This window comes from Podarcis pityusensis (genome assembly GCF_964106645.2).
Source record: "Podarcis pityusensis genome assembly, chromosome: 13".
Taxonomy (NCBI): Eukaryota; Metazoa; Chordata; class Lepidosauria; order Squamata; family Lacertidae; genus Podarcis; species Podarcis pityusensis.
Window position 1 is genome coordinate 48,315,756 of NC_138038.1, and position 27,125 is coordinate 48,342,880.

At 42.7% G+C, this 27,125-nt stretch overlaps 1 protein-coding gene, 1 long non-coding RNA gene and 2 gene segments (V, D, J or C); 3 read left to right on the forward strand and 1 right to left on the reverse strand.

The window, feature by feature from the left end:
* Positions 1 to 27,125, forward strand: part of LOC308461686 (uncharacterized protein) — a 98,303-nt gene that overhangs the window by 43,578 nt on the left and 27,600 nt on the right. The window contains exon 4 of one of the 4 annotated variants that reach the window (XM_080978810.1): positions 9,091 to 9,146. The exons of 1 other annotated variant lie outside the window; for it this stretch is intronic. In XM_080978810.1, the coding sequence (XP_080834936.1) occupies positions 9,091 to 9,146 (56 nt within the window). Of the gene's footprint in view, positions 1 to 9,090; positions 9,147 to 10,924; positions 10,995 to 14,807; positions 16,109 to 27,125 lie in introns of those variants that run through there. 2 more of the 4 variants (XM_080978811.1, XM_080978813.1) reach the window with 2 other exon arrangements.
* Positions 9,528 to 27,125, forward strand: part of LOC308461715 (immunoglobulin heavy constant mu-like) — a 61,593-nt gene continuing 43,995 nt past the window's right edge. The window contains exon 1 of the C gene segment in view: positions 9,528 to 9,576.
* LOC308461693 (Ig mu chain C region secreted form-like) lies at positions 13,583 to 27,028 on the forward strand. The segment is given in 5 exons: positions 13,583 to 13,643; positions 23,475 to 23,789; positions 24,316 to 24,645; positions 25,324 to 25,665; positions 26,438 to 27,028.
* LOC308461722 lies at positions 16,910 to 24,408 on the reverse strand. The gene is made up of 3 exons (XR_013978949.1): positions 24,269 to 24,408; positions 20,640 to 23,592; positions 16,910 to 17,468 (listed from the first exon to the last, which is right to left on the reverse strand). It is a non-coding gene; the product is annotated as an uncharacterized lncRNA (long non-coding RNA).

Sequence of the window (27,125 nt, forward strand, 5' to 3'; positions counted from 1 at the left end):
TGTACTAACCACTCTTTCAAGGATCTATAGTATCTAGAAGTCAGCCCATCTGGTCCTGGAGATTTGCCTAGTTGCATGTTTTGAATGGCACCTTCTACTTCCTGTTCAGATATTTTATAATTCAACATTAATTTACTTTCTTGAGAGATTTTTTTGTAGTCCATTCATCTTCAAAAATCGATCTATGTCAATTTCTTTCTGTGGCCCCTTGTGTATATAATTGTTTAAAGTACCTCTGGAAACAGTTTCTAATCTCGGCTGGGTTCTGTATGTTCTTTCCTTCCACTTCTAAATTTATAATAGTATTTACCGTATTTTTCGCTCTATAACACGCACCCGACCATAACACGCACGTAGTTTTTAGAGGAGGAAAATCCGTAGGCATGCCACCCGTAGGCATTCCCTCCATAACACGCACAGACATTTCCCCTTACTTTTTAGGAGGAAAAAAATGAGTGTTATGGTGCAAAAAATACGGTAATTTTTGTCTTCTTTTCATTTGCCAAGCCAGCAATTTCCCACATTTATTAGCTGATTCAAATGTTTTTTGTCTCATTTGTTTAATTTTCCATTCTATTTCCTGATTCATCAATTTCATATATTGTACTTGATATAACTTTATTTCTCTCAAAATCTCCTGCGACTTTGGTTTTGCTCTCAATTTCTTCTCACTTTCTTTTATTTTCTCCAAAATTTTGTCTTTCTTCTCGTTTTGGCTTCTCTTCTTTATTGCATTCTGTTGTATCAGGAACCCTCTCATAACCGCTTTGCTTGCGTCCCAGATTACTCTTTTTTCAACATTAGTGTTCATATTTATCTCAAAATAGTCTCTCAAAGTTTTTTGGGCCTTCTTAATCACATCTTCATCTCTAAATAAGGTGTCATTCATCCTCCATCTGAAGGAGCCAGTTGATATTAGTTTCATCTCCATCCTTACAGCAAAAGAAGAAGAAGAAGAGTTTGGATTTGATATCCTGCCTTTCACTCCCCTTCAGGAGTCTCAAAGCGGCTAACATTCTCCTTTCCCTTCCTCCCCCACAACAAACACTCTGTGAGGTGAGTGGGGCTGAGAGACTTCACGGAAGTGTGACTGGCCCAAGGTCACCCAGCAGCTGAAGGTGGAGGAGTGGGGAATCGAACCCAGTTCACCAGATTAGGAGACTACCGCTCTTAACCACTACACCACACTGGCTCCCAGCATTATGGTCGGAGCAGGTTTTTGGACAAATTTCTGCTTTCTTTATCTTTGGTGCCATTCCTCTAGTTACCCATATTTGGTCAATTCTAGTCCATGTCATCTTGGCTTCAGAAAAGAAAGTTCCCTCTCTTCCCAAGGGATTCTTTGTTCTCCAGATGTTGACTAAGTCCAAGTTGTCTGTCATCTCAAAAAATGTTTTCGGTAGTCTACTATCCTTGATGACTACCTGTCTTTGTGCCTTATCCATGTTTGTAGATACCACTCCGTTCATATCCCCCATCAAAATCAGATTGTAATCCAAATAGTCCATTAAAGTCTCATGCAACTTTTTAAAGAATTCAGATTTCGCCTCATTCGGTGCATAAACTCCTACTATCAAAAATTTCTCTCCTTGTATTTGAATTTCAATTGCCACAAATCTTCCTTGATCGTCTTTAAAGATAAATTTCGGTGATAATCTCTCCTTTGCATAAATCACTACTCCTCTTTTTTTAACTTTGTCAGATGAAATAAACTCCTGTCCCAATCTCTTGTTAATCAATACTTTCCTATGTAGCCTTATCACGTGTGTTTCCTGTAGGCAAATCAAGTCCAATTGTTCCTTTTTTAGTAAATGAAAAACACTTTTCCTTTTCAGAGGAGAGTTGAGACCATTACAATTCCAACTTAATAGTTGCAAAGCCATGATGAGGTTACTTCACTTTACCTCCAACTGCACCAAGTGTTTGTTCTTGTTCTGTCGGTGGTGTCACTTTCTCTGAACCATGCAATCCAAAAGATAAATTTGCTATATCTAGTATTCCTCTTTCCAGTGCTTTTGGCTCTTCTCCAGATTCCACTTCTTTCTGTAGGTCTTCTCCGTGGTCTTTCAAGAATCTATCTTTGTCATTGACTGATCTTATTTTTATCTTTCTTCCTTTATATTTAAAGGACAGGCCTTGGGGAAATTCCCACCTAAAGATGATTCTATTGCTTCTCAGCAGAGCAACCAGATCTCCGTAATTAAGCCTTAAGTCCAAAAGATGTTTTGGAATGTCCTTAAATATCTCCACACTTGACTCATGTATTTCCAAAGTCTTTTGGTAATGCAGATTCAAGATTTTGTCTCTCTCCTCTTTTGTTCGAAGGGTAATCAAACAGTCTCTCACCTTATTCCTCCTTCCTCTTCTTCCAAGCCTGAATGCGCTCACTATCTTGAATTCTTCCTTCCCCAAATCCTGTTGCCAGAAATCTGCAAATTCCTGCGTAAGAAAGTCAATCAAATTATCTTTCTCAAGTTCAGGTACAGTCCTGATTCTCAAATTCGTTTGTTTTTCCTTCAATTCAATCATAGACAACATCAACCTATGATCCTCGAGTTGCCTCTGTATCGGTGGTATCTTCTCTTCAGTAGCAATTGCTATGTCCTTTGCCTCTTCAGCTGTCTTTCGGGTCAAAGTAGATTCCTGTAACAATTTCTCAATGGTCTCTGTGTTGGTGTTCACCTTTTGTCCCAAATTATTAATACTTGTAGTATTTTGGTCAATTTTAACTGATGCTTCAGCTACTTGTTTATTTGTTTCAGCTACTTGTTTACTTAGGTTTTCCAAAGATTCATTTATTTTCCCTAGTGCCAGAGCTAAAACGTCCTCAGACGACATTCCTTTTGGTTTAACTTGTAGAGGTGCAGCCTCTGATAATCCAGATGGTCCAGAAGGACCAGATGTTGAAGCTCTTCCCTGCGCCCCAGTATCTGGACGAAAGGATCTGCCAGACCTGGTAGTTTTTTCCTGAATCAACTCTAACTTTCCTCTTCCATCTGCCATAACACTCTAATTAAAATCCAAGCTCAGTCCCACGGCTAGGATTTGTTTTGAAGTGGAAAATTCCCTGGCCCAGTTGTTATTGTAACAATGTCAAACCTCCTCTAGGGGGACACAGTGACAGTCAAAACTTGTAACTTTGAAAAGAAAATATCCTTTATAAATCCCCCAATTCACAACAAGGCAACAGTTTCAATTGCACTTAATTCCAGTTACTTTGAAACCAGGAGAAGTCCAGGAACACTGTAGCTCTCTTGCAGAGTTAGCTGTCACCAGTACTCTATTTGCCAATAGTGCTTTCACAAAACGGCATTCCTTGTCCCTAGGCAGTCCGTTCCCAGGTTCTAAGCGGTGGATTTTAGCTTCCTTTCCTCTCTTTTTTGGCAGGTAAATACAGTTCAAACCTTTCTCCCCTCCTCTCCTGCAATCCGGAGGGGAGATCGCTTTTCTGATGTTAGGATTTAAGTCTTTTTTCAAACGTCTTTCAAAGTTTCCGCTTACAGTCTCTTTGCTTTGATCTGTTTACAAGAAACGGAAGGCGGACTTCCTGTTTATGCCTCCCCGCTTCGGTGCTGAATTAATTACTTTCTCCCTTTAAATCCAATTTTATCCTACTCACAGGTAGTTGCTTTTGAAGACAAATTGTCCCCGGAAAAATTCAGCGCTCTCCGATAACGGCTGTGCGGCTTCACTCCGCGGAAGAAGCAATCGACTCTCAGCACTGCGCCACTCACCCCATTTCGCTCCGGAGCCCGTAAATGGGTTCCTTCGCAATTTGGGGGGGCGCAAAAGGTGCCCGCCGAGTCCCACGTTCACAGGCTTCACCCGCCTGTGATTTTTGAAGGGTCCCCGCTTTCGCCGCAGCGGTCAGACCGATACCGCGGAGCCGGTCCCTCAGAAAGTCAGAGGGAATCCGCCATTATTGATGGCGCCAACCCGGAAGTTCCAAGAGAGGGCATATTTTTAAGGGTGTACTCAAAAGCAGGTCATTTTTCAAAATGGCTGTACTGGCATTCTGTTACTGAGAGCTCTTACTGAGAGTGACTTAATGGATAGAGCAATGGGGATTGTCTTGGGAAAGCTCTGGGTTCAGGCCCCTGCTAACCTACCTCACAGAGTTGTGAGGATAAAATGAGGGATCTTCTTCCATCTTCCTTGTTGGAAGTGGGATACCAACATGTTCAGTAAATGCATTGTTGCATTTCAGAAGGCCCAGGGAGAGGGTAATCATCAGACACGGATCAACATCCTCACTCCTAAAATCCCATTACAGCTAGTTCTGATCTTTACCCATGCACTGTTCTTAATACACTTTCAATTGTAAGGGTTAGAAACATGTCATTGTTGTTGTCATTGGTTGGTTGGTTGGTTGGTTGGTTGGTTGTTTTATCTACGGTTAGCAAGATGATAAAAAATTGCGGCCACTGATAAAATCTCCGCCCGTGTAGGATTGTGGATGATGAAGCGACTGACTTATTTTATAAGCCAAGTGAAGAGACCCGTGTAAAGAATAGAAATATTTCCCATCACATGCTGTGTTTATTTCCATGGCAGAATTCATCACTTAGGGCTGAAATATTACAAACACATCCAAAACGATGATACTCTGCCTCACTCACCGATAAAGGATTTAGTTCTAGTATGAGCCATTGTGGGAGAATATAGTGGGCCACAGTGCTACATCTCAGTACAAAAACTGCTTGCTGGGATGTGTGCAAGGGCAAAGAGGGTGTTCTCTCTAGAAGGTACCAAAAGCTCCTCCCTCAAATGGGCAGGCTGAAGTCTGGGTTTTTAGTGCCATCATCCTGAAATCCATCACAGAGCATCAAAAGACAGTCCCCAGAAATGAATAATAATACAGTGGTACCTCAGGTTACATACGCCTCAGGTTACAGACTCCACTAACCCAGAAATATTACCTCAGGTTAAGAGCTTTGCTTCAGGATGAGAACAGAAATTGTGCAGCGGCGGCACAGCAGCAGGAGGAGGAGGCCCCATTAGCTAAAGTGGTGCTTCAGGTTAAGAACAGCTTCAGGTTAAGAATGGAATTCTGGAACGAATTAAGTGCTTAACCCGAGGTACCACTGTACACATAAATCATTATGATGCAACTCTGTCACTAAATTGCAGCCTTCTCTTTCCTTGCTCCTTTGGAAAGGGCAGTATGCTGACAGCCAAACTTTGTGGCAGCCACCCTGTTCACACCAGCATCTTATTAAAATATTTGCTCCATTTAAAGGTAATGTTTAGGAAAGCCATATGCTTTACAGGGCAGTTTTTATTTAAAAGGTTACTCAGCCTGAGTCTGTTTTGAAGGTAAAGATCCATAAGCTGGGAGATCAGAGGCCTTGAAGTTACCCATCTAAATTCAGCACCCAGACAGCTGATGGCACACATGTGAGAATAGCTACAGTTTCCCCCTCAAACAGGTTTTTGCTTTGCTATGGCTCACAGTCAGACACCAGCTGAAGGGCACCATGATGAGGGGTTATAGGAAAACATTGCTTGTGAGCGACGAAAAATCTTCATAGACCAAACAGTTATTATGAGTCATGGCTGGTGGACTGCACTCACACTTTACAAAGAAGACTGCAGCAAAACTGAGCATATTAGTTCGGAACGACTGAGCTGGTGCGTCCTGAGAGATGGCTAAGTATTAGTGTCCACAAACACTAAGTATTAGTGTCCACAAACATCACATTCAAGAATGCACTAGGAAAACAATGGTTTTTGTCAAAGCTTGACTCATTGTGGATGGGGCACAGTGGTGCATTCCCCTACAAAAACCTCTATGGACATAAAGAGAGGAAGCCTCTAGATTCACTCCGCTAAGTGCATCTGTACTGCAACAAAGAACGATGGCTATTGCTGTTTGTCTTCAGGGTATTGCAGATGATCAAAAGAGCAGAAGAATTGCTGAATCAAGCAAAGATCCAACCATTCCTGCGTTCTGTTTACATCACCAGCTGAGCCAATGAATTCTGGAAGCTCAGAGGCAGGGTGAGAGGAGGGGAGGGGCGTGGGTAGCGCTGTGGTCTAAACCACTGAGCCTCTTGGGCTTGCAGATCAGAAGGTCGGCAGTCCGAATCCCCGTGAAGGGGTGAGCTCCCGTTGCTCTATCCCAGCTCCTGCCAACCTAGCAGTTTGAAAGCATGCCAGTGCAAGTAGATAAATAGGTACCACTGCAGTGGGAAGGTAAACAGCATATCCGTGCATTCTGGCTTCCATCACGGTTTTCCATTGTGCCAGAAGCAGTTTAGTCATGCTGGCCAAGTGACCCAGAAAGTTGTTTGTGGACAAACGCCAGCTCCCTCGGCCTGAAAGCGAGATGAGCACCACAACCCCATAGTCTCCTTTGACTGGACTTAACTGCCCAGGGGTCCTTTACCTTTACCTTTACCTTTACCTTTACCTTTACCTTTACCTTTACCTTTACCTTGGATCTGGGACTCCAGTGAGTGCTGCCTGTGAACAAGTTCCATTTAGCTACCTTTAAAATGGGGCCTCTCTGGATGAATAGTGGCTTTTTCTAATAAATAATTCAATTAAAATGCCAATGATCATAGGAAATGCCTCAACAAATCAGGGTACTCAGCTACCTTGTCTACCTAAGGCCACATTCGCACCCTACATTTCAAGTACTATGACACCACTTTGAACTGTCATGTCTTCTCCCAAAGAATCCCAAAGAATAGGAGTTCCCTATTCCCCTCCCAGAATTATAGTTCCCAGAGTGATTTAACAACCAATCCCTCTTCACATGGAACTCTTGGAATTATAGGTCTGTGAGGGAACAATTACCAGCATCCTTAACAAACATCAGCTCCCAGAATTCCTTGGGGGAAGTCAGGGCTTTTTTCCCCCAGCCAGAACTTACCGGAACTCTCCAGAACCCAGTTCCAGCACCTCTCAGGTGGGTGCCATTGTCATTATAAAAGAACAAAGGAGACATTCATGGTGAGTTCCAGCACCTCTTTTTCCAGAAGAATATGACTATTTAAAGTAGTTTTATATTGTTTTAAATGTATGTTGTGATTGTGACAGTAGTCTAGCATTTTGCTTTGAGTAGTGGCAAACCAGATGCCTTTGGGATTTCACAAGCAGCCCATAAAAGCAGGGAGCGTTCAGCTTACTATCCGCTTGTCAGAGTATACTGCCGTCAAACATGGAGATTCTCTTTTGGCTTTTTAGCTTCGAAAATTTGTCTAATCAATTAAACTACTGCCAGTCACCATATGTTACGTGGCACGGCAAAGGGCCAATTGACCAAAGACCTCTGGTCCAATGCCTTTCGAGAGCCAGTGTGGTGTAGTGGTTAAGAGCGGTAGTCTCGTAATCTGGGGAACCGGGTTTGCGTCTCTGCTCCTCCACATGCAGCTGCTGGGTGACCTTGGGCCAGTCACACTTCTTTGAAGTCTCTCAGCCCCACTCACCTCACAGAGTGTTTGTTGTGGGGGAGGAAGGGAAAGGAGAATGTTAGCCGCTTTGAGACTCCTGAAGGGGAGTGAAAGGCGGGATATCAAATCCAAACTCAAATCCAAACTCTTTCCTCAACTGGATGGTGTCTGAGAAATCTCAGATTTCTCAAACCTTGGGATAATAATGCATATACTGGGAGAATAATGCATATATTGGGATTCAGTTGCAAATACAAATCTCCCAACTCAACACAAAACTATCAAAACTGGGCCGTTACCTAATGCAAAGGAGAAATCATTTCCTTCCTATTGGAAAGGAACAGGACAGATTATCTGTGGTGAGGAGAGGGCATATTGGAACCTTCTTTTTTAAAAAAAAGAAACACAAAGGAAGCATGATAGATTCTAGATAAAGTCTGTGGTCAGGCTCTTTTGAGCCATATCTATTTCAGACTATGCCCAGACGTTGCTTAGAGATGTTGGTTTTTTCAAAAAAATGTTTGTGGTTAATGGCAGGAAACCTTTTGCTGTACCATGCAATGGTGTTCTCTTTTGCTTTCTAAAGAATCTCCGCAATGTTCATTTATTGATCGATCAAAGGTGGTCTCATTGAGCCTCTCCTTTACAGAGTTATGACCTGTGCTACCACAGTTATTGGCTCAGTGATACCTGCAGCTCTCATGTCCCCCCATCTGGATCCTTATCTATCTGCCAACTTCACACACACAATCATTTCCCCTTTCTCTCTGCCACACTTTCCAAGAATTTCTTAGAGATTATTACCTAGAATCTTTGCGAAATGCCATTTCAATGCAAATAAGCCGTGTTTTTGACAAACTGCTGTATTAAGGAAATGCCGTTTGTTACATCAGCTAACATGTAAATCAATCTACATATAATTCTCTAACCACTGTTGCCAAGTACATTGTTAATTATATTTATTGACTCAAACCAGACTATCATGATAAAGACTGCCAAGATATTTTGACTAGCCAAGGAAGTCAGCTAACTAGGATTGGAGGGCTGGGGGAACTGGAGACATGAAGGGAGTCAATCTGTGTTTTTCAAGAGATTTGGAATTTTTGGTGTCCAAATGTTTTCTGAAACAGGTGGCCAAAGTTTTCATTTTCAGAGCAAATGGCAGCTTGGGAAGGAGGGTATCTTCCTCAGAAAAAGAGTAGGGCCACCAGAGAGAGGTGGAAAAACCATGGGAAGATCCAATCATGGATCCCCTGTTAGATTTAGCTGATGTGCAACCTACAGAAAATTGTAGTAGCTGGTTGATCATCACTCTCCAGTCTCTTGAGCACCCACCCACAGCTTTTCCTCAGCTTCATGAAGGTCGCTCTAGAAAAGTATTTTAAGAGTTCCAAAGTACTCTGGTCAGCAATCTGAAAGGCTGGGCATCCTTACAACAGACATTGGTTTGCCAAGATGCACTATGTACAGTAGAATGCAATCCTGTGCACTTCTACTCAGAAGAAAGTCAGCAAGGCTTATTCTTGGCATGGTGTATATAGGATTGCAGCCTTGTTTTGGAGCTTTAAAGGTCCATCAAGATAATGCACATTATCTACTCAAAATAGCTCTGCCTTCATGGTGAGCTTCACCCACGAATTCAAACTAAGAAAACAGTATTTGCAGACATCCTGTTAGGAGTGATACAACTGTGCTACTATGATGCTTTTGATTACTGGGGACAAGGGACCGCAGTCACCGTTACTTCTGGTAAGACAAAAATCTTCCTTTTACTCATTGCAACTTCATAGATTCACGTAGGCTGCTTTTTTTGCACACATAGACACAAAATTAGCCACAGCATCGCAGAATGGGATGTACCGTAGCATCTTTCTAGGTCCTAAATTAGTGCCTATTTGCTGCTTTCATTGTTGCTATTGTTATGTGTTGGTGCAATATGGCTTAGATGCCACAGAACCCATATTCGGACAAGGGGCATTGATAAATAACTGTCAGAAAAATTACCGCCTGTTCCTCCTGTGTCGGGACACAGCTAGATCTGACCAGGGTCTTGAAGAAGAAGCAGCCACTTGCACCTGTGGGTGCATTTTTGCACGTATTCCCGAGGGGAGAGGTTTACTGTGTGACTGGGGTGCTTTTGACAGCTGGGGACCAGGCACCCTGGTAACCGTCACATCAGGTAAGCCACTGCACATCAGTTCCACAGAATGTCTTGTTATTTTTTGAGAAGGCTTTGTACAAGTTTTCAGTTGCATGAATTTCATTGCAATTTTCACTGACTGCCACTGGCTTTGAAACTGCATGCTTTAAAGTCACTAAACACAGGTTGAAATGTTATTTACTCGTATAGTTCTTAAGATCTAGGTTGTTTTCCCAGGTTAGGGGTGTTCATGTTGATCATCAGCTTAGCTTTCTGTCTTTCATTACTTTGTAATATAAAGAGAAGCTCAAACAGTCAAATACGGCCCAGGTTAATATTAAAAATTTGGACTTCTTTAGATAGAAAAGGGAGGAAAGATCCAAGGCATTTTGGAATAATCAATGCTATGCCGATTATTAGGAAAAGGCTTCATAGTGTTCCCCACTTCTGCCGTATATAGACTGAGATCGTAGTTTATGAGTAATAAATACCTGCCCAATATATTGGTGAGGCCAATAGACATTGCAATGGTCTAGAAAGGCTTTAAAATTTCCCACCAGCTGGAAAATCTTTCAGTGAATTCATTCCTGAAATTTCTTACTTGGTGGCAGTCTTCCTGAGGTTTTTGGAAGCGCTCTGCAGACAATTTTCAGGCCAAATTACTTCCATCTATAATGAAATAAAATATAAAAATTAAAGAGAGATCGTTGCGAAGGTATGTCGGTTCCTAAGTGGTTTTTGTAGAGAGGAAGTACAAAACAGCCCTAATGTGCTATCCATTTGAGTATTGGGGCCAAGGAACCATGGTGATCGTAACATCAGGTAAAAAGCTTTTCCTACTCTTACTCACTTATTTTGTAACCTTTTTTTCATTATCTCAGTATATCTGTGTCATATGAAATGCAATTGTTTTGAGACAGTGACAACTAAGGGCTTCTTCCAATGTTTCTTTGTGCAGAACTTCACCAAGACCCACACCCCAAAATTTGTTCAAACATTGCTTAAAATGTATGTCTGTTTCACTGCTGGGACATCTGTCTGGCTAACCATCTTTAAGAGATTTCTTTGAATACTTTTCTCACCAGTGAACTGCACAAACATCTGACCATTTGTAAATGCCTAAGTCTCGGTTAATGCTCAGTTAATTCTGAAAAAACAAGTGGCGGGTCAGAGGACTTTTTATGTTGTCTAATATTTTTTTGTGATTGTGAAAAACACTGCTAGTCTTCTACGTAGCTTAGTTTGAAATTAACCATAGGAAAGGTTGAAAACAGAGCTAGAAAATTGTTTTGAAGCCAAAATGTGTGGGTGGGGCATTTCTTCATTAGACCAAAATAGTGTTGCTAAAAGGTCCAAGCAGAATGAAGTTTCTGTGCCAAGTTGCTAGTTAGAACGATCTGTGTGCAACTGGTACTTCGATGTCTGGGGACCTGGAACGCAGCTGATTGTCACTTCAGGTAATATTTTTGTTATCTCTCAAATGTTTGAGGCAGATCACTGCCTCAGCAGATCACTTTCTGCCTGTTCTCTTAAATTCTGGAGAAATAGGTCACCGTCAACCCCAATTTAGTGTCAAAGGTTCATAAGGAACAGGAGTCAATTGTTTCATTTGTTTTCTTTCGAGAGCTACAATGCTAAATGCTTTTTTTAAAAAAGGAATAGAATTCTTTGTGAGATTCCATAGATAAATGCTGCAGTTCAGAACCTATTCAATGCAAGCTAGAGTATATGATTCTTGTCAGAATCAGGGCTGTGACAGAATAGTTTAGAATCTGGGCAAAATGTGAGAATTTCCATTTATTTTTTAGGAGTGCCAATGAATTAAATTATTATAAGCATGTATAATTAATATATAATGGAAAAGATGGAAGCCTAAACCTCACATCTAAACATTCTTCCCTATGGGTAAATTCTCCAAAAGTCATTAGGACTTGTTCACAAATCAGTATATTGAGGGCCGAAACCACTGAGTGTGGGAATACATTTAATCTTGAAAGCCCTCTAATTCCCTGCATAAACCGGGTGGGTCAACTTCTTGTCCATCTTAAGAAAGAGATCTAACCAGTGTGATGACATGAGATACTGGGGAACAGGGACCCAAGTCATTGTCACTACAGGTAAGAACAAAAAGCCCTTGTTATTTCTGTCTTTAGAAAAGCTGCATGGAATTTTTTTATTCTTCCATTACCAGGGTTGGTTCGTTCTTCTGTTGCTTTTTCTGGGTTCTCTAAGCTCTAGGGAAAATATGTCTCATGCCCATGGAAAGTCTCACTTCTCTAGTGCCACAGCTTAATTCTATCTACAGTGCAAGCAAAAGTATTTAATCTTGATCTGTTTTTGAGTGCACTCAAGAAGAAATGAAATATAAGCATGACCGCTGTCTTAGCTTGGTGTAAAAATCCTGTATATTGTTAGTATGCTGATCAGGCTGAACTTGGACCACTTAGTGGATAGCTAATATTCAATGAATTTTTTAGTTATTTTGACACCTGGGGCCCAGGAACCCTCGTCACGGTCTCAGCAGGTAAAGGGGGGAATATACTTTAGCAATTTCTATTTAGGATTTTGCACACCTCTCAGTAGAGAATTATGTACTGTGTTACTATGCCTACTTCACTCACTGGGGCCAAGGGACCCTAGTGACCGTCACTTCAGGTAAATCATACATATTATTACTTATTTCAGTCTGTTTGATTGCAATGTTCATTCTTTAAAAGTTAAGGTTGACCCCAAAGCCATAGATCCTTATACTGGGTTATGCTTTGGATCAAACCTAACTATATTTGTTTAGCTGTAACTAAAAATGTTCCATAGGTCCCAGGAATACAAGATTTAAAAAAAATAAATCATAGTCATAAACTTGGCAAATATTTAAATGAGTCAATAAATCTAGATACACAGATGTCGGAGAGAATGTCAAATACTATTCCATTTAAAGTCTTGGCAACAGGAAAGTATTGTTTAGTTTTTGTTCGCACAGCACTGGCAGGTTAATCAATGTGATTACTATGCTGCCTTTGATTATTGGGGTCCAGGGACCATGGTGATGGTATCTTCAGGTAAGGATTTTCTATTCTATGTTTCCCTTTGACTTAAGTAGTTATTATATTTTACAATAAGATCTTTACTGGGTTTAAAAAAAATGTCCTAAATGCAAGGTGGAGTAGGAGGTGTTTTCTGTCTCTTTATGGCAAGAGAAAATTCAGTTTCAATTAAAACAGAAGGGAAATATAGTTGTGTAAATAAATATAATATATAATGGGAGGACAACATAGGAGATGTGACCTCTGGCACCTTGAGCTTTGAGATCAGTAGGTTTTTAGTCACTCAAGGCAGGAATTAGTATCACTGTGACTACTATGCTTTTGACATATGGGGACAAGGTACCCTGGTTACAGTGAGCAGTGGTAAGTTAAATTCAATATTTTCCTTCTGTCTAGTTGTGTGTGATTTTTCTATCTTTTTTCCAAAGTGACTGTTGGGTATAAAAACAGCCTGGTACCTCAAACTGACTGCCTTTCTCAGCCTAGTTATGCCGGAATAATCTCTTTAAACCAAAATAGATATCTTAATTATTCATCAGTCCAGCTCATGACCCAAACTAAGTTAATAACAAAACAGGGGCTTCAGCGAAATGCCTTCTAAAACTTAGAAATGTATGTGTTTAAATTCCACAACCTTTTCTTTAAAACATCTTATGCTGGATGGGTAGCTACAGTAGTTTCGCATAACGAAAACAACAGAGAGTCCTCTGCAGGCTTAGAAATGAAAATTTACGGTGGCAAAAGCCACAAAGTCTAAAAAAGCTTTTGCGACTACAAAGCTTTCCTCTCTTTACAGTGCCGAGAAGCTCTTTGTTGTTTTTCTTAAAGTATTCAGTTGTCTTGAACAATCCAGATTTAATTATGTTCTGCATCTTAAGCCAATTAAAAACCCCCATATTTATATTGAGTGTGCGTTAAAACTATCATTTAAGGGATAGTTTTGTGGGTTGCAAAGAACAGAAGCATTCCATATTAGGTTTTTGTGCATGGGATAGAAAGAGTTGGGGCACTGTGACTACTTCGACTACTGGGGACCAGGGACCATGGTCTATGTCACTTCAGGTATGATTTTAATTCATTTTCTCACCTGTATTCCTTAAATGCAGAGTTTGTTCCTATTTTTTAAGTGATGTCTTTGAAATGTTAGTCATTCCCGTTCTTTATGTTTTTGAAACTCAAGTGTTCCTGTTGTGGGGCATGTTCTGGGAATTGAGGGAGTCTTACAGGACTCCAGAGAAGTCCAGTTCAGTTTAATGAGACCGTTCCAGAGAAATAAGAATGTCTGGTCAAGTTCTGGAACGGATGGACCCTTTGGTCCGGTCTGGAAAGATAATTCTTCTTTTCTTATATAAACTGCTATCTCAAACTCGCTTACTTAGAAAATATACCTTTCATTTAAATGTGTGGAATTTACTTCCAATATGTGTGTTTAGGATTGAGATTTAAAGTAGGCTTAGACTTTTTTTCCCCTACCCATGTTCTGAAAAATCTTATACCGCAAAGTAAATCTTACAGGCTTGTCCTATGCATGTTTACTTGGATGTAAGTGCCACAGAATTCTATGTGTCTTACTACCAAGTAAGTGTACATAGAGGTGCATACCCATTTGGAGTAATTGAGTAGACAAGATTATTCAGCAATTCAAAAACAGTCGATCGATCAATGAAAGTTTTTGCAGCCTCTCCCCATAAACATATTCCAATGTGACAACTGGTTTGATCACTGGGGACCAGGCACCTTCGTCACTGTTACAACAGGTAAAAATATTTATTTCTCTCATGTACTTCTTTGCAATGATCTTCCTTGTAAATACTGATTGCCTAAGGCAACTTTCTTTGGATTTACTGAGGTCTATTTCAGTGAGAATTTAATACTTTGTCTCCCATATAGCTTGTAAACCAAAAACCAAAATTACTCTGCCACAGTCTTTTCTCCATCCCTACAATTATATTTTTACGCTTTCCCTGAAAATGTTTTAATATGTTCGCTACACAATTGCAATAGTCTAGAAAGGTTGCGCTTGCAAAAATACTGCGGAATATATGAGAAGAAATTTTGTTAGAATCAGAATCTGTTAGACTCCTTCTAAGAGATTAGCGAAGAACTAAGCTGAAGGGACAGTTTGTTAAATACAGTATCTCCAGACAATTGTGTTAGTGTGTATACTACGGATTAGGCTACTGGGGACCTGGGACCTTTGTCGCCGTTAGTTCAGGTAAATCAATATTTTTTCTAATTCAGAACTAATTTCATTCATAACTGAGCAGATGGGATTTCTCTTTGGGTTGCTTGGTTTTGTCAATCTCCAGTGCATTTTGAAAGCCTTAAAGGAACTTAAAAGCTGCAATTATATGTGTCATATAGATTTAAGATGGGGGGGGGGGATATTTGTGCCTTGGTAGTGTCTAATTCTATTCCTTAGTGGATCAAAAGTTTAAATGGACAAATAGAACTGCATTCTTATAACAAAAGCATAATTTAGAAATCTGTCTATCCACTCTTTCTCAGTAGTTCCCTCCCGTTTGTTTATTCTTTAATTTGTTCATTTTTTTCTGTCTACCCTTCAGTAGTTCAGGATTCATCCCATCTTATTATTTTCTGTCTATCTATCTTTCAGTCAAGCATAATACTAGGTTGCAGTTATAGACAAAGTCCTGTGACACTTTAAAGAGTAAATAAGTGTTGCGGAATGAATTTCAGAGGGAAAATCCTACTTTGCCAGATCAATAAAGTCCTTGTGTGCATCAGGTGAAGTAGTTTCTCTCCTAAAATTCACTTCACAACAAACTTAAGACATCTTTAATATGCCACTGTTATTTCTTTATCTACCTCCCTTTATTCTCTCTAAATTAAACTGTTACCAACCTGTGGGTTCTGCTTAGCTTTCCTCAGTGGTGAGGGCAAGGTACTTTTAACACGCTTAGAGACTTACTAGTCTTTTGTTTGTTTGTTTGTTTGTTTAACTAATTCTGAGGCTGAATTCTGCAATTGAATTTATGTTTCTTTGGCTCCCGGCTCAGATTAAGCCTTTGAGCAAATTGCACCTTACTCCTGATGCTCATGCACTGTGAAATTAATGGAGTGCTAATTAATATGCATCAGAATCTAAAATAATTAGCACAATCAAAAAAAGATTTTGAAGGGTTGCATCTATTCTTTTCTTTTTTTGTGACAAGAAAATGGCCGATTACTAAACAGGAACGTTTTGGGGGGGGGGGAGCAGATTAAGACAACAGGTGGCTAAAGATTCGTTTCTCTGTTTTGATTTATTTTAAGCCCTTGTGTTCCATTTCATGGAGTTTCTAGCACCCACAGTGGTTTCACATGGTGGAAAATAGCCTTGAATGTTTCGAAAACAACAGAATAACACCTGTCTTTGAAAGATCTCTGTTTTCCCCACAAAAAATAACCCAGATTTAGCATTTTTTGGTTTAAAGAAAAAAGATGAATGTCTGTTCCGTAAGCAATTGGTTCTGGACTCTAGAAGTTTGTGAATCTTTTTCGTGTAGAAATCATACATTTAAATGGTAAGGAAAAAATGCTTTATTCCTCTTTTTTCAACATTTTATTTGATTATTATTATTTTACTACAATTTAGAATATGTCAATTATTATTTTTATCTATTTTGAACAAATTTAACATTTATTAACAATTTACATGAAAATATATTGGGATATTTTAATAGTGTTCTCTTCTGTTGCTTATTTTTGTGAAATAATGAGACAGATTTTAAGAGTGAATGAATTTGTGGCAGGAAATTATAATTTATTGTTGTTTTTTGGTTTTTCTGAGTAACTTTTATGGGTTTTTCTGTTTTAACTGGATTTGTTTTGTCCTATGCAGTCAGGGTTTTGAGATAGTTTATCTCTGTAGAGTATATTTCTGCTTTTGATTGAAACTTCCACCTCTCTTTGTAGTAGTTTTAATTTGATTGATTGATTGATTGATTGATTGATTCAAATAAGTGATAGACTTCACTAGAATTTTGACCGACAAATGGAATTATTTTTTAATTATCAGAGTTTATATCAAGCTAACTCAGGAAAGCTTACAATAACAAACCACTGCTAGACTATTAATTTATTTAACAGTGAATAATCATGTAGGGATTTTCCCACATCTCTAACTGGCATGATTTCTAAATTTGTAATATGAGGATCAATACAAGGCTTTACTTTGGGTGTATTTAACAGTAGTTTTCCCAGCTGATTGGGATGTTTGGCATCCCATGCTCAGTGAGGTGGTATCCAACCTTTTACCCAACGTACTACTAGTTCTGGAGTGCCTGGGTGGTCAACTAGACCCACCCAGCATCCTCAGTCAGCAGGCATCAAATCTTTCAGATCCATAGCGGCCCTAGCTGGGGCATGGCAGCACGGAGTATCTCTTTGAGGCTCAGTACCTAGCTACGGAAGAGTTTCAGACTCAGATGCAGCTTTGGGAGCGATGGAGGGAATCGCTCCGGAGATCCCTTAGCTTATCCAAGTTGGATAAGCTACTGAGCTGGAATGCATGCAAGCCTTTCAGATCTCTAGCAGCTGTAGCGGGAGGTTGAGGGGCAACCTGAACCTCGCTGAAGCCAAGAGCTCAGCCAGGCAAAGCTGGAGGACTCTCTGCTGAGCTGTGGCTTTGGTAGCAAGGCAAGGGGGGTGTTATGGCACCCTCCTAGCTTCTCCAAAGCCCATCACTGAACTGGGAAGCACACGAGCCTCACAGAGCTCCAACAGTTTTGATCCCTATAGTAGCTACAGCTTGGGCAGGGAGGGCAACCTAAACCCCAGAACTTAGCTATGGAAGAGCTGGGTAGGCCTGTGACCAGTGGCAGCTTGGGAGACATCGGGGAAAGCACCAGCAGCCCCCTAGCTTCTCTGATGACCACCGCTCAGCTAGGAGCTATGAAATGTTTTCAGAGCTATAGCAGCTACAGCTGGGGCTAGGAGGGCAACCTAGCTGGTGCCCTTAGCCAGGCACCAGCTGGGTGGCTTGGTGCTCAGCTGTGTCTCTGAGAACACTTCAGCAGCCCCCTAGATTATCTGAAGCCCACCGAGCGAGTAGGAGCTAGGAAGCCTTTTCAGAGCTATAGCAGCTAAAGCTAGGGCTGGGACAGCAGCCTTGAGCCCAGTGCACAACCAGGGAAGAGCTGGACAGTACCTCTGAGAATGGTGGGAACTTTCCAGCAAAACCACTAGCTTCTCTGAAGCCCACCACTTGGCTAGGAGCTAGAAAATGATTTCAGAGCTACGGTAGCTGCAGTTGAGGCTGGGAGGGCAACCTAAAGCCCACTGTTTAGCCAGGGAAGTGCAGGATAGCTCTGTGCTGAGCTGTAGCTCTTCGGAATGATGGGAAAGGTTCCAGCAGCTCCCTAGCTTCTCTGAAGCCCACAGTTTAGCTAGGAGCTAGGAACCTTTCAGGACTATAGCAGCTACTGCTGGGGCAGAGAGGGCAACCGAAAGCCCATTGCTTAGCCGGGGCAGGGCTGGGTGTCTCAGTACTGTGCTGTTGCTCTGGAGAATGGTAGGGAAGGTTCCAGCAGCTCCCTCGGTCTTCCACAGCTCAGGTAGGAACTAGGATATCTTTTCAGAGCTATAGCAGCTAATGCTAGGGCTGGGAAAGCAGCCTTGAGCCCAGTGCACAGCCAGGGAAGAGGTGGACAGTACCTCTGAGAATGGTGGGAACGTTCCAGCAAAATCGCTAGCTTCTCTGAAGCCCACCACTTGGCTAGGAGCTAGAAAATGATTTCAGAGCTATGGTAGCTGCAGTTGAGGCTGGGAGGGCAACCTAAAGCCCACTGTTTAGCCAGGGAAGGGCAGGATAGCTCTGTGCAGAGCTGTAGCTCTTCGGAATGATGGGAAAGGTTCCAGCAGCTCCCTAGCTTCTCTGGGGAACTTGGAATCTTTCAAGGCTATAGCAGCTACTGCTGGGGCAGAGAGGGCAACCGAAAGCCCACTGCTTAGCCAGGGCAGGGCTGGGTGTCTCAGTACTGTGCTGTTGCTCTTGAGAATGATCGGGAAGGTTCCAACAGCTCCCTCGGTCATCCACAGCTCAGCTAGGAACTAGGAAATCTTTTCAGAGCTATAGCAGCTAAAGCTTGGGCTGGGACAGCAGCCTTGAGCCCAGTGCACAGCCAGGGAAGAGCTAGGCAGCTCGGTACTGAGCTGCAGCTCCAAGAATGCTGGGAACATTCCAGCTACCACCCTAGCTTATCTGAAGCACACCGCTCGGCTAGGAGCTGGTTAATATCTTCAGAGCTATAGCAGCTACGGCTGTGGCAGGGAGGGAAACCTGAAGCTCGGTTGAGGAACAGCTCAGTGGCTCTGTGCTCAGCTACAGCTTCCAAAATGGCAGGGAAAACACCGGCAGTTGCTTAGCTTATCTGAAGCCGACCGCTTGGCTGGGAGCTAGGAAATCTTTTCGTAGCTGTAGCAGCTGCAGCTGAGGCTAGAAGGGCCAGTACTCAGTTGTGGGCCAGTACTCAGTTGTGGAAGAGCTGGATGGCTTGGTGTTCAACTGTGTCTCTGGGAATGGTGGGCAAAGCACCAGCAGCAGCAGTCCCCTAGTTTTTCTGAAGCCCACTGCCCAGCTAGGAAATTTTAACGGAGCTACAGCAGCGACAACTGGGGCCACCACTTGGCCAGGGCCGGGCTGGGTGGCTCGGGACTCTGCTGGGACTCTTGAGAATGATAGGGAAGGTTCCAGCAGCTCCCTAGGTCATCCAAAGCTGTAGCTGGGTTGGGGATGTAACTGGAGTCTCTCTATAGCCCAGTGCTTTGCTGGGTAAGAGCTGGGCAGTTTCGCCCCTCAGCTCTGGCTTTGGAAATGATGGCTCCTGATAGCCCACTAACGTCTTTGAAGCCTAAGACTCATCTGAGATGAATGTAAGCCTCTCCTGCCTCTGGCAGCTGTAGCTAAGCTGGAGGAGCAGCCAGATTCTCTCTATAGCCAAATGCTCAGCTAGGAGAAAGCTCCATTGTTCCCCTTGGATTTCTGGGCTTGGGAACTATGTGGGAGACTCTCGAGACCCACTGGCTTGCATTGAAGCCCAGCACTGAGCTGGGATCCATGCAAACCGTGTCTCAAATCTGTTTCAGTTTTAGACTGATAGCAGCTGAACCTAGGGCAGGGAGACCAGCCAGCCAAAGCCTGAAGCCCAGTGTTCTGCTGAGAAAGAGCTGGATGGCTCCCAACTTGGCTGCAGCTTTCAGAATGATTGCGGCAGGGGATCTGGCAACCGCCTAGCTCCCTTGACTGCTCCTCTGGGGGACTTGCAAACTTTTCATATCAATGGCAGCCAGAGATGATGACCAAGGTCTCTCTGAAGCCCAGCGCTGAGCTAAGAGAGAGCTGTGTGTTTTCCTGCTGACATACAGCTTTGGAAATAGTGTTAAAAAGCCCCTAGCTTTTTCTTATGCAAGCTTTTCCCATCCATAGCAGCAATAGCAAGGGCAGAGGGAAAAGTGAGAGTCTCTCTGAAGCCGAGGGCTCAACTGGAGGGCTTGCTGCTCAGCTCTGGCTCTGAGAATGATGGGGGAAGCTTTCGGAAGCCCCTTAGGTTGTTGGAAAGAGAACTACATGCAAGCATGGAGATCTATAGCAGTTCTAGCTGAGTTGGAGGAGCACCCAGAGTCTTTCTGAAGCTGAGTGTTCAGCTGAGGAAAAACTGGGTGGCTGATGGGCAAAGCTCCAGCTTCTCTGAAGCTCACCGCTCAGCCCTGAGATAAGAAATATTTCCAGTGCTATAGCAGCTGAAATTGGGACAGAGAGGCAACTGGGCTCTCTCTGAAGCCCAGGGTTTAGCTAGGCAAGAGTTGAGTGGGTTTGCCTTCATTTCTGGCTTTTGTGATGGGGGCAATTTTTGGCATCCCCTAATTTTGTGGAAGCCCAGTGTTGAGTTGTGATTCAGGCAAGCTTCTCAGATTTCCAGCAGCTATAGCTATAGTGCAGGAAGCACCCAGGATCTCTCTGAAGCCAAGTGTTCAGCTGCAGCGAGGGCTCTGTGTTCAAAATGATGGAGAAAGCACCATCATTGCCCCCTTGCTTCTCCAAAGCCCACCTCTCACCTAGGAGGTGAGTTTTTTTCAGAGCTATATAGCAGGGTTGGAGATGCAACAGGGATTTCTACGAAGCTTGATTCTCAGCTAGGAGCCTTGCAAACCTCCAAGATCAGCACTGGCTTGGGGAGGGCTGGCTCCTTCAGCCTGTCCTCCCCGAGTGCATATACTCAGCTGAAAGAATTGCATGGTTCCCTGTTGAGAGCTGTCTGACACAAGCTTTGAGAAGGCTGGAAAAAGCAACTGTGTCCTCCGCTTAGCCTCCCTGAAACTTAAGACTTAACCAGGAGGCAGAAAGCTTGCTAACTCAGAAGCAGATGTGAGACAAGCTGAGGAGAGCAATTAATTTCTCCCAGCTGTTTTAAGAGCCTCATCCAGAGGCCCATGGAAAGAGCCAAGGGATGGCACAAATCCTAGAGAGCTGCTGTCAGGCAATGCGGACAGTACTGTGCTAGATGGACCCAATGGTCTGACTCGGTATAATTCAGCCTCCTATGTTCAGTAGGGGCTGGGAACTTCAGTTTAGTACAGGTTTTAGAAAGGCTTTGAGGTAAGCAATTTGTCTCCACCTGGCCCACCTCTGCCTGCCTCCCTAAAACCTGGCACTCCATGTGAAGGTATTCAATCCACACAGCTCAGCCCTGTCTTTGAGAAACATGGAAGGAGCCGCTCAGCCTCATCCCCAAGTGATTGCAAGCATCAGGAGCCAGGTGGGGGACAAATGGTGCATATCTCAGCACCATTTGTGGGGAGGTTAGTGGCTCAGCCAGCTTCCTCCTGGCTCTCCCATGCCCAGCTCTGGGTAGGAAGGCACGCAAGTCTCCCCATTCTATACTGCTTAGGATGGCTGTTGGGGAAGGGAAAGGTGCCTCCTTTCCAGTGTCCACAAACCTGCAAATCTCCCAGCCCAACATAGTTTTTGCAACTCCTTTGGCTTGCCAGTGCAAGACTAGCTGGAAAATTATAAGCTTCATAATGTGCAATCAAGACAGCTACTGAACCAGGCATGGATGACCCAAGTTGTATCCTGAGCAGCTTCAGACTTGAGATTGCATTAGATACAGTTATTGTATTGGGATGGAGTTCAGGTCTCTCTCATTCAGCATAGCTGTACTCGATTGCATATCACTTGTTTCGTTTGGGCACAGTTGCCGCCATTTCAACAGACCAGAGTAGCTGCACCTTTAACAGCAGTCTGATACGCTGACATCCTTGCTGTGACAAAGGTCACCTGCTGATTTCTGTGCATCAAGTTGCTGCTGAAGGCACAGGAGAAGAGCAGAGCAGTTTTCCTGGTCAGTTGGCAACCATAACTATGTATGTGTTTTAGTCTCACAGATTCTAGTTGCCGAATGAAGAAACAGGTCAGGGTGCCTATGGCTGCTGCTCTGCCCTTCGTTGGTGCAGAGCCAAAAGCTACGACAACCCATCTGAAATAGTTCCGAGTTTAGCCAGGGAATAATCACTATTTAACCATTGCTTTGTGCTTTATATGGGGGGGTGCTCATTGGTGTCAGAAATATTAACCTGCAACACAGTGCAGATTCCCTTTGATGGTTTAAAAGGAGTCAAGGGCTTACTGCATTAGATATAGCTAAGGAGATTCATGGTGTCAATAAGTGTAGTACAATGAAAGATGTCATATTTCTGTTGAATTAGCTTTCTTTGAAGTGATTGGGTTTCCTTTTACAAAAATCGTTTTGATTCTTTTGCTGGTTATGCTGTTCTGGTATGGAAGGGTACTGTATAACATAGCAGTGTTGAACGGTAATCAGAATATGAAATGGCTCGTGATTTTGCAAGAAAGTCTCTGTGCTCCTTGAAATCTCGAAATCTTCATTCCATTTTTCCGCGTCTGACATTGCCCACTTTTTTAAAAATGTGACCATTTCAGAGGGTGCATCTGACTCCCTAGAAGCGTTGTAATGAAGCAAATACTGTACAACAGAATAAGCCAGATGTGAACTCCACAGAAAGCAAAATGAACAGCCTCACAATGTTTCTACTCCAGTTGCATTCTCCTCGCTGCCAGCTCATTTCTGCTTAGATTTTATATGCACTTACTTTTATATGCACTTATACGCCCCATTATATTCAGTGGGACTTACCTTTGAGAAGACAGGGATAGGGTTGTGCTTCATGGTTGTTATAAAAATGGTTCCTAGCATGGACCTCTGGATAACAGACATAATGAAACAGCTTTTCTGGTGGTTCTTGCTCCTTCACTGAGAGTAAATAGCCTTTCTGATGGTTATTATAGGGAAGCATGACCAACATTTCTTTTCAGAGCTTTGGCCAGTTGTTATTCATCAGTGATGAAAGGGGAATATTAGGCAGCGTGTTTCTCCAGCTGATGCTATTCAGTAACAATGCTGTACATATTTATTCACTTTCCCCAGATGCTGTATGTTCATTAACTGCAATTCTTACAACAGTATTGTTTCCGAAGTGGTCCAGAGTGATGAGGCTAAGGTCACGTATGTCTGGATTGACTAGACTCCGAAGTTCATAGCTCAGGTTCTTAAACACCCTACACTAGCTATAAGTTATGGCTGAGAACTAGGAGAAAGGGAATTCTACTTACAAAGTGAAGGAGGGAGAAGGCTGGGTATATTTCATGCAGAATGGGGTTAAACACAAATACATCCAAAATGTTGATTTTGTGTTGAAAAACACCTCAACAATGCAACAATCCATCTAGTAACACACATATACTCATGTTTGATACCCTTGTCTCTCTTTCTCAACAATGCAACGGTTTGCTTCCTTTCAGTTAGTTAACCCCAGCTGAACTTTTAACACCTTCCAAAAACCCTCCATCCTTCTGCTTTTCTTCTCCCTCAGTTCCCTCAGCTGCCCCATCTCTTTTCCCTCTCATTGCTTCTCCTGGGAGCGAGGGCAGTGAAAAGGTCACCATCGGGTGCTTGGCCAAGAATTTCCTTCCTGACTCGGTCACTTTCTCCTGGAACAATAAGAACAATGTCAGTGACAGTACAATCACGTCCAAGAAGTTTCCTTCAGTACTCGGCTCCAGTGGGACTTACACCGCAAGTTCCCAGGCACTTGTCCCATCTGCTGATTGGACAAATTATGATCCATTTTACTGCAAGGCTGACCACCCTTCTGGAAACGCAGTGATACGAGTGGTCCGTGGCTGCGGTAAGTGAATGTATTTGTCTCGTCTTGTTCAACATATCCAACATAACAACACAGGCCGTCTTCAAAAGATTAGACACAAGTAGTCAGAGGCTGTCTATTGTGGCACATACTTTCAGAGGTGCTGATATGTTTCTAAAAGAGGAGATCAAAGCTGCATCCTCTGTCCTAGCTGAGTAGGATATGCCTCACTTGTAGCATGGGAAATGTGCTTTGCACATGCCCAGCAGTGCACATTCCTTCCATTTGCTCCAATGCTGTGCTGTGACTCTGAAGGCTCAGCCCAGCTTAGCCTTGACTCAAATGAAGCCCTGCTTCCCATTGAGTCAAAAGAATGTGAACATGTTTCTCCAGTATGCATCACAATACAGCTAAAAGACAATCATGTGAACATGTATTCCTAAATACAGCTGAATATACACATATATGTAACTCCAGTCCTTACATATTTACATTTTTTCTGTTGAGAGTGTTGTACCCACCTGCCATAATTCATTCTTTCTTGCAATTCCCCCTCTTTCTCGAGTAGATACGTCAGTCGAAACGCCAAAACCTGAGATGTCTGTACGTGCACCACCCATTCAAGCCTTTTTTGGCAGTTACCTGAATGCCACCATCACCTGCAGCGTAGTTAACCTTCCCTCCAGCAAGTACACACTTCAGTGGCTGAAGAAGGGACAGGTACTTGACTCTGGCTTCACCACCACCCAGCCAATCCGAGAGGGCAGTGGTTACAGCATAAAGAGTGAACTCATAGTCACCAAGAGAGACTGGCTCAGCGACATTACCTTCTCTTGTGCGGTGAATGGCAAGGACTTCAATGACACACTCAAGATCAACAAGAACTCTTTTTGTGAAGGTGAGCTTCACTGTTCTTTTATGAGAAATCTGACCATTCAGAATAAGAATAATCTATCTCCAGTCCCATTTCCACTGCTCAATGCAACCCTATTAAAAAAAAACAACAACACCTGTATCCTTCAGCATACACCCAGAATGATTAGGAGGGGAGAGAAACAATAATTTCAATGTTGGGTGAGATCTCAGTTCATCCATATTCTGATATCAATGTATTAAATATTCTCCTCTATGCTAAAGACCCATGTTGATATTGTTCTACAAATGTAAAATCTCCTAGCTCAAATTTGCTATTTAAAAGGGTCGTGCCATAATTCTGAAAGCCCTATCCTGTAGCTTTTCTCAAAAGATTCATAGCTTTGGTGGGTCCCCAAAGTAATGAAGTCCATCTTGTGGAACACACAAGAGCTCATTTCTACAAGTTCTTTCCTGCAGAACATAGTACACAGGTAGTGAGAGGAAATTCCCAGTTGATCTTAGGGTCAAGCCACACATTATATATAGCCAGTATTCAGCAAAGGTTAAGAGAATTTGATTTGGGCATGAGGAAGGAGACTTTGAAGTAAGTTGGGTGTTTAAAGCATTGATTGCCAACAGTGTATGGAACACTGGTGTGTTCTGTTGTCTTAATTACTGTGGAACCAAACCTAGTTCTCACTTATCTCATGTCATTCTTCAGGTGACCTTTCTTGTAACGAGGATGTCCGTGTGGAAGCAATCCCACCATCCTTCGCTGACATCTTCCAGACCAAGTTAGCCAAGCTGACCTGCAGAATTTCAAACGTACCCCTTGAACTGGATCTTTCGGCACTGAATGTTACCTGGACAAAAGAATCTGACCAAACACTACTGAAGACCGAACTTGGAAAGCCAGAAGATCAGGCTAACGGGCTTACTTACATTGATGCTACAGCCACCGTGTGCGCCACAGAGTGGGACAGCTATGAAACGTTCACATGCAAAGTTAATTTCCCAGGCTTACTTCCTGAACCTATCGACAAAACTTTGAAAAAGTTTAATGGTAGGTACCTGTTTTACTTCATCCCATGGAAAGATTACACATTAGCGTTGCGTGTTTTCACAGATCCCTAGATCTGTCAGGCTCCTCATCCACCCTCAGAATAGTTGCCACCTGAAGAGAAATTTGGTAGAAAGTCAGCGGCCTTCAAAAAAAACTCCTTCAGCGTATTCAATGATGCCCTTACTTCAGTAGCTGCTGGAACCTATGAGCTCCTATTAGGGTATCCCAGTGGACACTTTCCTTACTTATTATTTTGACAGCTGCTTTTGGAACTCTTACCGTTATGAACCATTGAACTAGGCCAACCTGAGTGACTACGACTTGATGAAGGCCACGTAGTGAACTTCAGTCCACACTCCTCTGCTGTCAGATGGAACCTGTATTCTCACCTTGCTCTAGTGCAAGGTGTCCTACTCTAGTATCAGCAGTGTCAATCTTCTTAGCATTGCCTCCTATACTTTAGGGAGAACCATGTGATCCAACTGTTCAGTAAAAACTAGGTCCATTTCTGGTCCATAAACGGCTGTTGCATCAAAACTAGGACTTGATCCATTTTGCTGCCTCGCCAATCTGACTTGCCCAGTTCCCTTTTTGAAAGGCTTCACTCTGGTTCTTAAAGTGCCCTGTCTCTCTCAAAACAGCCAAGCCTATATATCCGAGAGGCCAAAGGTTAAGTCAGGTCTCATGAAACAAAAGGAATTGTGGGTAAAAATGATAAGCAATGCACATTTGATTGTCTCTTCATTCCTTTTCTTCTTTTTTCACCTTCCAGGTGGCCCCCAATCTACCCCAGCTGTCTATGTCCTTCCCCCTACCTCAGAAGAACTAGCTCTGCGAGAAACAGCCACCCTCACTTGCCTAGTGAAAGGTTTCTCCCCCAAAGGTATCTTTCTGCAGTGGCTCCACAATGATCAGCCAGTGAATTCTGCAGATTTCTACCTCAGTGAACCCAAAGAAGAGCCCAAGACACAAGGAAAGTTCTTCGTCTATAGCATATTGTACATCAGTGAAAGTGACTGGAGTCATGGAGACCGTTACACTTGTGTCGTGGGACATGAGGCGCTGCCCATGAACAGCACTCAGAAGACCGTGGACAAGAACACGGGTAAACCAACTGTTGTCAACGTCTCCTTAGTGCTCTCCGATACGGCCACAACTTGCAACTAAACACCACGATAGTTTCTCTCATGCATCCTCCATGCTCCCATTACCACCAGAATCTGTTTCCTCCTTGTGTCTCTTCCTGCTTCATTATTGATTCTTCAGTTGAAAATTGGGGTTTGATTCTAAGGAAAGATGTGTCTCAAATGTTAAAATGTTAACTGACCACATCTTTTGGAAGAAATAAATAGTTTGCAATAAAGTATTGATTTTTTTCAAACAATGAAAGAAAACCTGGCTTCTTGTGGGAAATGTTGATATGACAGTTAATATTAACCTTCAGTTGCGCAAGCATGGAA